Source organism: Bidens hawaiensis, unplaced genomic scaffold, assembly GCF_021521415.1.
Source record: "Bidens hawaiensis isolate Kalapana, Puna unplaced genomic scaffold, B.hawaiensis_p1.1 tig00002338_1, whole genome shotgun sequence".
NCBI classification, from domain to species: domain Eukaryota; kingdom Viridiplantae; phylum Streptophyta; class Magnoliopsida; order Asterales; family Asteraceae; genus Bidens; species Bidens hawaiensis.
In genome coordinates, this window is record NW_027491126.1 from 3,025,470 (window position 1) to 3,036,154 (window position 10,685).

At 36.0% G+C, this 10,685-nt stretch overlaps 1 protein-coding gene across 1 annotated transcript; it reads right to left on the reverse strand.

The window, feature by feature from the left end:
* Positions 1-7,900: 7,900 nt before the first annotated feature.
* LOC143618719 (uncharacterized) lies at positions 7,901-9,767 on the reverse strand. The gene is made up of 8 exons (XM_077090814.1): positions 9,646-9,767; positions 9,254-9,513; positions 9,046-9,145; positions 8,844-8,971; positions 8,663-8,753; positions 8,427-8,562; positions 8,172-8,347; positions 7,901-8,063 (listed from the first exon to the last, which is right to left on the reverse strand). Exons 1-8 carry the CDS (start codon positions 9,765-9,767, stop codon positions 7,901-7,903), a joined length of 1,176 nt encoding a protein of 391 aa, XP_076946929.1.
* Positions 9,768-10,685: the final 918 nt, after the last annotated feature.

The window sequence follows — 10,685 nt, forward strand, 5'->3', positions numbered from 1 at the left end:
CACCATTAGCAATACGTACATTCCCAAAGTTACCAACCTTTAGATTCACCATCGCCTCCCCGTTGTGCGTAGCATGAAACGAAGAACCGGAATCCATGACCCAAGAGTCCACCATGCTATCCACACTACAAAATAATGTCTGTCATCACTAACGCCATCATTAACCTGTTCAGCAGTGTTCACCTCAGCAGCCTTTCCTTGTAATCTGTTTGGACAATCACTCTTAACATGTCCAGACCAACTCTCAGGCAAAGAAGATAACAATATAATAGCTTGAGTCTCATTATCCAACTTCATGCCCACATAAGCTAACCTGGACATAATTGAGTTGAAATCATTAATGTGACCCGTGACTGAACTTCCCTCGTGCATCCTTGTCATAAACAATTCCCTCATCAAGAACACCATATTGGCTGCAGACGGTTTATTCATACATATTTGACAGAGCCGTCATCATACCACGAGCCGTGGTTTCTTTCATAATATTAAATGCAACACTCCTCATCAAAGCCAATGTAATTTTACCTCTAGCCTTCTTGTCCTTTTGAGTTCCAAATTGCTTCTTCGGCTTTATCCATTTTATCCGGCTTTTCCTCCAATACCATATCCAAATCATGTTCACCAAGTAACGCCTCTATTTGCATTTTCCACCATGCAAAATCAGTCCCGTTTCGAACCTTCCCGTCTTCAGACATCGCAAACAAGAAAACAGAGAAAAAACCAATAAACAACACTCTAACCCAAAACCCGAAACCTTTCTTGAAACCTGAAAATCCTGTCAATAAATACCCGACCCCCACAATCAAAGCAAACCCGAATAACAATACCCGATATTTATATCACCCCACTGTGGTGAACAAGCGTCGATATTTGAACAATTGAAATCACCTTGACGACGATGGCATAATTCCGTGAAAGATTCGATTGGCGTCTCCAAGAGTTTGCAAAAAAAACCCTAAACGCTTGAAACAAAAAAAGATTTTTTTTCCCTCACTGTTCGTCGAACAAGCCACACACACAAAACAAATAAATCCCAATTTGTTTTATATGGCTTCTTTTGGGTCGCTGGTCACGACAAAAGCACAAAATCAAACCCCTTTGACAACAAATTAATTACCTTGAACTCCTTCTTGGAAAACGTGCCACACCAAGAAAAAACAATTTGCAAGGGTTACGAATAGGATTTATAAACCTGAAATAATTCTTCGTCTTAGTGCACCATGTGTTCAACAACCTTCCACTCTGATGCCACTTGTTGGGTATTAAACAGAGTCGGTACGCAGCGGAAACACAAACACGCACACACAAACGAAAGAAATAAATAAGAGACACGAGATTTTACGTGGTTTGGTCAAGGCGACCTACGTCCACGGGCTGCAACTAGTGTATTTTTATTAAGCACGGTACAAAGATTACAATACATGACTAGGTATATATAGATTACAATTAGGTTTAATAGAGTATGGACCAAGAAAACTCCAAATATGCCACCCTCCATAATTAAACGGTAAAGAAATTGGTACAGAATGTTCATATTTTTATTAATGAAAGATGGATACATATATAGGCCTAAGAAGAGAAAGGAAACAATATCAACTCTTCCTTAAAACAAGCAAACTAAAAATAGACCAAGATATGATAATAATATCGAATATATGTTATTTCCAATACTCCCCCTCAAGTTGGCGCATGCAAGTTTTGAATGCGCAACTTGTCTAGTAGCATCCGTAGAGAGGGCGATCCAAGCGGCTTTGTCAGTAGGTCGGCGATCTGCTGCTTTGAATTGATCGGCATGGGAGTGATCAAGTTTTCTTCGACTTGTTCACGAACAAAATAGCAATCCATCTCCACGTGTTTTGTTCGTTCTTGGAAGACGGGATTGTTAGCTATGTGTCTTGCGGCTTGGTTATCGCAGAATAGCGATGTAGGACAGTCTTGAGTAAAATCCAATTCTTTGAGTAACCAACGGACCCATAAAATCTCACTCACACAAAGGCCCATGGCACGGTACTCAGCTTCAGCGGAAGAGCAAGATACGACGGACTGTTTCTTGGACTTCCAAGAGATTGGAGCCCCACCCAACATAAGAAAATATCCCGTTCTAGAGCGACTACTGAACGGAAAACCGAGCCAATCAGAATCACTATAGGCAACAAGTTTTACCCCTCCTTCCTTGGGCAAAAGAATTCCTTGCCCAATAGTAGTTTTCAAATAACGTAAGACTCGAGTTGCGGCATCCATGTGAGGTTTCCTTGGATCTGCTACAAATTGACTGAGGATGTTTACCGAGTATGTGATATCCGGTCGTGTAGCCTGCAAATAAAGCAACCGACCCACAAGACGTCGGTACTGATGCACATCGACCTTTTCTTCTTCTTCACATTTATCAAGTTTTAAGTGTGTTTCCATGGGAAAGGAACTAGGCCGACATCCTTGTAGCCCGCTATCTTCGAGGATGTCCAGGGTATACTTTCGTTGGCTAAGCACCAAGCCTTCTGAAGTTTTAGCCACCTCAATACCCAAAAAATATTTCAATGGACCAAGATCTTTTATGCTAAATTCTTTGTCAAGATGATCCTTTGTTTGCTTTATTCGTTTCTCGTTATTGCCTACGATAATCACATCGTCAACGTATATAAGAGCGGCCACAAAGGTAGTTGCGTCTTTGTAAAGGAACAAAGAATGATCAGCCCTTGATTGTTTGTATCCAAGTGAAATAAGTGAATTGGTAAATTTGTGATACCAATTCCAAGACGCTTGCTTCAAACCATAGATAGACTTCTTGAGCTTGCAAACCCGCGTTTCATCTTTTCTAGAAAAACCTTGCGGTATCTTCATATAGACCTCCTCTTCCAACTCGCCGTGTAGAAACGCATTATTAACGTCGAGTTGTTGGATTTGCCATCCTTGTTTAACAGCGACAGCTAAGAGTGTCCTCACGGTCACCAACTTTGCCACCGGTGAAAAGGTGTCATGGTAATCCACACCTTCCAATTGTGTGTAACCTTTCGCTACAAGCCTTGCCTTGTATCTTTCTACATCCCCATTCGGTTTAAATTTAACTTTATATACCCATTTTGAATCTATCGCCTTCTTTCCCTCTGGCAAGTTCTCAAGGGTCCACGTCTTATTTTCTTCGAGAGCTTGAATCTCTTTCTTCATGGCCTCTTTCCACCTTTCATCTTGCGATGCTTGATAAAAATTTTTCGGCTCATCATGAATTTTGATGGCAGACAAAAAGGCTTTATGTGTGTTAGAAAAATTCTTATATGAAACATAGTGAGAAAGAGGATGTACCGTGGAGAATCCTTGATCGGAGTCGGGTTGCGTTTGGTTTATCGAAGGGGGGAGATGCACTTGATAATCATTAAAATGCCTTGGTATAGTTCTTTGCCTTTTGTGTCTTCCTTCCTCGTGCTCAATTCGAACAGTAGAGGCTTCCTCACTTGAGGGGTCATTTAGGCTAGATTCATTTTGACCACCTTCCATTCCCATATCTTCATGCGTACTTTGGTGATTGTTTTGGTTTGTTTCTTCAATATTCTCATATGAGGTGTCAATGGTGGTGTGATTTAAATCAAAGTCATCATTCTCTTCTGCTTCATTGAATGGTGCACTCACTCCCCCTGTCTCCATATTGTCATACTCATGACAATTATTTTGACAATCTTGACATTGAGTAATGGGGTTTGTGTACTAAAAAATTTCAGGTTCATGATTCAGAACCTTTGGTTCAACACTAGAAAAGGGAAAAGTATTTTCTGTAAATCTTACATCTCTACTCACCACCATTTTCTTTTGTTCAATATCATAAATTTTATAGCCTCTTTTCCCATGGGGATATCCCAAGAAAACACCCGGTTTTCCTCTTGGTTCAAATTTGTCCCCATTCGTTTCAGTGTTTCTATAGTAAGCCAAACAACCAAAAACGCGCATGTGATCATATTTGGGCAACTTACCCAATACAATTTCATATGGGGTTTTGTTATCTATAGTCTTGGAGGGTAAGCGATTTATTATATATGCGGCCGTTAACACGCATTCCCCCCAAAAGGTGGTAGGAAGACATGCTTCAAATCGCAAAGCTCTAGCAATCTCTAAGAGATGCCTATGCTTTCGCTCCACAACCCCATTTTGTTGTGGGGTATGTGGGCAAGTTGTTTCTAAAATAATACCTTGCTCAATATAAAATTGTTGCATGTGATTAGATATGAATTCGCCACCATTTTCACACCTAATTCTTTTAATACATTTCCCAAATTGTGTTTTGATCATCTTATAAAAATCAATCAGGCAAGTACTAGCTTCATACTTGTGTTTTAGCAAATAGATCCATACCCCTCTACTATAGTCATCGACTATGGTAAGAAAATAATTAGCCCCCGTAAGGGACGGTTTCCTGTATTTCCCCCAAATATCACAATGAATCAAAACAAAACATTCATCTGTCTTAATAAAACTAACCGGAAATGGTAAACGTGTAAGTTTTGCCTTGTTACAAGAATCACAAACTTCGTCCTTAAAAATTAAAGAAACACCCTTGAGAAAAGGAACACGAGATAACTTAACTTTTGAGGCATGTCCAAGTCTTTTGTGCCATGATTCAACTGTCACTATCATCGCCTTCCTTTCTTCTTTTATTCCTCCCATTCGATAGAGACCGTCACGACAGCTACCCGTTCCAATCTAGTTCCCCGTCTTCAAGGCCTGTAAAACAAAGAAATTGGGGAAAAACGTTACCGCACAATGAAAATCTTTAGTTATCTTTTGAACAGATAGAAGATTGCATGTAAAATTTGGAACAAAAAGGACTCCTCCAATTTTAAGTCCTCCTTTGAATGTGAAATCGCTTTTCCTTTGACAGGAATGGCTTCACCATTCGGAATGGTGACGGGTCTCTCGAGTGCATCTACGGTTAAATTTTTTCGAGCACACCTTCTTGACATGTAATATGCTCGGTCGCACCCGAGTCAACAACCCATTCTATGCCTTTATTTAATCTACCTGCAATGTTTTCCATGGTTGGCTCCTCCCTACCTGCCATGTTAGCAACCGAAGGCTGATTCTTGTTTCCACCAAACAATTTCAAGAAACTTTCGTATTGCTTTTTTGTTAGGCCCGGTATTGGACTTGTGCCTGCAATGCTTTCAGTTCCAACCATGGTTGCCTTTGGCTTGGTCTTGTCCTTTTCATTCTTTCCTTTTCCTAGCCACCATTCCGGGTACCCAATTATTTTGAAACACCCATCTCTGTTATGTCTGTCTCTTCCTCAATGAGTGCAATGATCGTTCTTGTCATTGGAGAAACCTTTTCGGTTTTCTGCCATATTTTATCTTGCTGATTTCGGCTCCCTTCACGTCGCCCCTGATAAGAAGTTTGAAAAGCAGCCGCATCTTGAGTAGATCTTTTACCGTTGTTGATAGAACATTGTTGTTCATCGCCCAACACCAATTGGTAGGCGGCATTGAGGCTTGGTGTAGGCTTCATGGCCAGAATTTGTGTTTTAATGACACCATATTGATCATCAAGTCCCAACAAAAACTCATATACCCTTTCCTTTTCTTTCAAGTCTGCCATCCTTTTCTCAAGTTTACAAGTGCACCCATTGCATGAACAGCATGGTGTTGCCATAGCTGACTCCATCTTAACCCATAAACTTCGCAACTTTGTGAAATAGGCAGAAACGGTTAACCCATGTTGTCGAGTCGTTGCTAAGGACCGTTTCAGTTCATATGCCTGGGGAGCACTTTCTTTCCCAAAACGCTCATGCAAATCATTCCAGATCTCGGTCGCCGTCTTGGCGTATTTCACGCTACAACGGATTTCTTTCTCCATTGCGGTAGTAAGCCATCCTTTAATCATCGCGTCACATCGTAACCACGGCATATGTTTGGCAGATCCTTCCTCCGGTTTCTTAATCGTGCCGTCAATGAATCCGATCCTGTTCTTTGCGAACAAGAAATTCATCATCTCAGCAGCCCAATCGTTGTAGTTATGGTCAGTAAGAAGGTCGTTTACATGTAGTTGTTTGGGGTAGTCGGAAGCATGTAGGTAAAGAGGAGAGGTATGGTCGATGACCTCTCCATCATTCTTGTTTTTCGAAGTTTCTTCTCCGGCCATTGGAACAGTCGGCTAGGGTTTTGTTTAGGTGTAGGATCGATATTGCTCTGATACCATAAAGAAATTGGTACAGAATGTTCATATTTTTATTAAAGAAAGATGGATACATATATAAGCCTAAGAAGAGAAAGGAAACAATATCAATTCTTCCTTAAAACAAGCAAACTAAAAATAGACCAAGATATGATAATAATATCGAATATATGTTATTTCCAATAAACGGGCCGCCCCCTTTTGTCTTCTAATTGTCAACCAACGAACCCGGCCCAAAGGCCTTCACTATTCCTAACAGACAGACAAGCAAATCTGACTATACAAGGAAAGTTGAGTAGAAAAAACATTCCAACTAGGGAAAACAATAAAGAGGAAGCGAGGGGATGCAAGAGAGCATGAGGGGCGGATGTATCACCCAATATGTTAGGACAGAAGAATCGAGAGTGCTATATGAAATGTTGCACAAAACCCACATTGTGTCTAGGTTCACTATTGTTTTGTATATTTCTATTTTTTTTTGTCAATTTAGCGTAATATATTTATCAAAGTTCTGTCGTGTTTGTATTATTCAAATTAATTGTATTCGATTGGATTCTGGTCTTGAAATATGGATGTAAACTATCTCAAGATCTGATTCAAACCAACCAAATTACAATGTTCCCTTGATACTTGAAATTTCTTGATAGAGTGGTGATCGAGTTTTAAAATTATTGAATTAATTCATTACTAATATAAATTGCAAGACACAAATAGAGACATGTGCCTAATGCATTAATAGCATGTGGGTTATGTAAGTGATGATTCTAGATCACATGGAACGATTTGGAATTTTGTTACAATGTCGTCAGTCGTAACTATATATTTAGTTAAGACAAATTTTCCTGTGTTTGATTACATTATCTATATTTTAACTAATAAAATAATCAACATTTTTGGTGAAATATAAAATGGGTTTCTCAATAATATATGTGCATGAAATCAAGTTCCTGTTCGATAGACTAAAATGATAGGAAATCAATAGGTAACGGATAGAAAGTTGATTCAAATATACAACGGAAATAGGAAATATTGAAAGTAGAATCATGAAAATAAGCGGAAAGCTAACACATTCGATATTGAATCTTTGATACTTATTTGTCATCAATCCGAACACGAACACCAAAATCTTGACCGGTGCTAGACTAAATTTTAAATCAATACTGGAAATTTGATCGAGTTAAAATAAGTTAATTGTTCGTACGGTAGACAACATTCCTCTATCGTTAGGTTACCCCCCGGACGTATTTTACACCTTTGGTTGGTAAAACGCGTAAATATATAGTATGCAATGCTTCACCATTTGACGTAAAACGCGTCTATACTCCGTCGCGTGCTAGTTTCTCTCTGTTTGTTTTAAGGCGAGAATCATGTTAAAATAATATCACTAGTAAGAAACTAAAGATGACAAAACACGACCCATTACAAAAGAATCAATCTCCTATTAATCAAATAGTAGGTGTAAATTTTTACCCCATGATCAAATCTAGTAAAAAAACAGTTGTTCAGAGAATTTTTTATTTGATTTACTAGGTTATTGACCCGTGTATGACACGGGTGAAAATATATAAATCGTTAAACAACAACACTTGAGGAGACAATAGCATGATATATAGTTGTTAATATAACATATTCTAAAAAAAGATACTTCAACATACGTACAACCAAAATAACATTGTTTCTACAAATACTATTTACATAATACAAAATTGAAAATGATAATTTCATAAACAACAAAATAACATTCGTTTTACAATTCTTTTATAGATAACAAAAACTTGAAAATATATAACAAATACACGGTGGTCACAAAATGATCTGTAACCTTATTAAATAACTGTCTTGCATCGCGATCAAACAAAGTAAGCGAAATGACACCGGTGTTATCTTGGACACGAATAGGAATACGGAATCTGAAACATAATGAAGATTGTTTAAGAAAGTCTATTAAAACAATGTATAACAGTAATATTATTTAAGCAAAATATATTATTATAATATATTTTAAACGTATAAAAAACCTTGGTCCAACGATTACCCCTTGAGAATTACAACTTGCAATATTACACTCGTAAACCTTCTGTCCATCAACAAAAACCTCAGAAACCTTACGACTACAACGTTTGCAACCGTTGTAGTACCATTCCTTGTTACCTACTATTGCCTTAACGGTACCAATTATGATGACGTTTCTAGCCTACAAACAAAAAAATAAAGGAGGTTTTTGTAAAAATGATACTTAAGATGACTTTTTGTAGATAGAAATGGTTATATACCTCCAAAATGCCACAAAGATCACTTATTGAATAGAATTCATAGTTCTTCATAAACTCATCCTTAATAGTTAAGAGCATACACGAACCAACCGGTTTAGGTATTTCGACATGGACTTCAGATGATATTTCAAGCAATCTATTATTAATTCAAAGTAACTCATAAGGTGTTTAACATAAATAATAATGTTTTTAAACAAAAAAATTAAATGTTGAATTTTATAGTTATAAGAAGATACTTCTTCTTGTAATCAATTACTTCATACACGTAATCATCGATCAGCAACCTTGAAACAGCATTACCATAAGAGTTGTTGACGTACACATTTTCTGCCAATAACATATTTAGATATGTTAGTTTAAAATTATTAAGTATAAAGAATTTAATGGGTAAAATATGAAAGTTATAATCGTTAATACCTCCATAATACTTGACTCTTGCGAATTGGAGAACGATTATGAGATACTCCTCATCTGGGTTGTTAGCAACATATTTGGTAAGTTGCTTCAGATAGTCATCCCATAAAATGAGATAAATCTTATTGCCACTGGCCAACAAAATCATAAGTTAAGACAACTGAATAAGTTGTTTAGACATGATTATTTATATTATTAATAATACCTCAAGTCAGCAAACTCCATGGTTATTCGATTATGATGTTGTGCCTCTCGGAAGAATGAGTTCTTGTTGGTTAAAAACCCGCTGACATGCCCGATTACATCTGTAACAAAATCCAAAAATAATCAAACATATATTAAACTGTCCTGTTATATATAAGGATTGAGGTAAAGAATGTAAAAGTAAATTGTTAATAAAGAATCGAGGTAACCTATTGTTCCGTTTTGAGGTATGTTCTTGGCTTTGATATCATCAAAGGTAGCAAACGACAATCCATAAAGTTGTCCTTTAAACTCATCGGTAATACAAAGACGAGTTTCTGATGTGAAATAGAGCTTGTGTGGGCTGTCAACATAATAGTATGTTGACAGATTTGCACCAAGTGAAGGTTTTCGAACAATCAATGACTGATTCTCACCTAGCCAAACATTATGTTTTGGTATGCAAGCTTTCCTTACATATGCTTGCATCCTGTAACATTATTAATACGACAAACAATGTTATTATTAAATTTATAAAATAACGAACAAAAAAAATGTAGTAAAAACAATTGTATTTCTATAGAATAATACCATCTCATCTTGTTAAATCATTTCTATGGACCAATCATTTCCAGTTTTATTGTTGTCCTTCAAACGCCATAGTCTGAGAATATGAACCTTCAGTACACAGTCGGTGTTGGAAACATCCAAATCCTTGAACATGGTAATCTTTGATGCCTCCATGTTGCTGTGTCAGAAATAATAAGATTAAAGCAAAGGTTAAAGATTCAATAACTCATATTTATAATTTGAAGAAAATTAAAAAACCTTGAGAATGACACAAATATGAATGTTCGGTAAGGAAATGAGAAATGTGAGATTTTCTTTATTCAGTTTTGTAGTATTTATAGATGAACATATTATGTTACAAAATTTGAATTGTTAGATTAAAAGGAAAGTGTAAATATAGTAAATTTAGGGAAAAAATTAGGGATTTAAAATATGTAAATGATAATTGATATTTACTTAATTTGGTAGTAATAACCGAATTTAATTAGGGATTGCTTAATTAATAACACAATAACAATAATAAGTCATAACTCATAAATTATATTAGAATTCATCTTTACAAAATTAGACACATTAAGTTTATTTTAGAATCAGTTACATATTAAAAATTGAATATTTAACAAAAACCATAATTACCCAAAATAAACATAGGAAACACATGAATATGATCAATATGAATCAATTAAATAAAATGGCCGATTCATGTTTACAAAATTATACAAACTAAGTTGAATTTGAATTCAATTTGAAATCCGTAAAAAAAAATTTAACTTATAGTAATGATATGAATTAATAAAAATCAATTACTGATAAGGAAATTTGGAAACAATTACACATTAAACAATTTAAAATACTAACAAATACAATAATTTATTAGGAAACATATCAATTAACAATTACACATAACACATTCAAAAGATAAGACATACCATAATTTTTCTCTGTAAACAATTAGACATTAAACATTAAACATTACACATTAAACATAGAAAACATATCAATTAACATAAACAATTAACAATTCAACATAATAACCTAAGAATGTGAAATAATAACCTAGGTTAATAATCTAAAATATATGTTAAAAAAAAT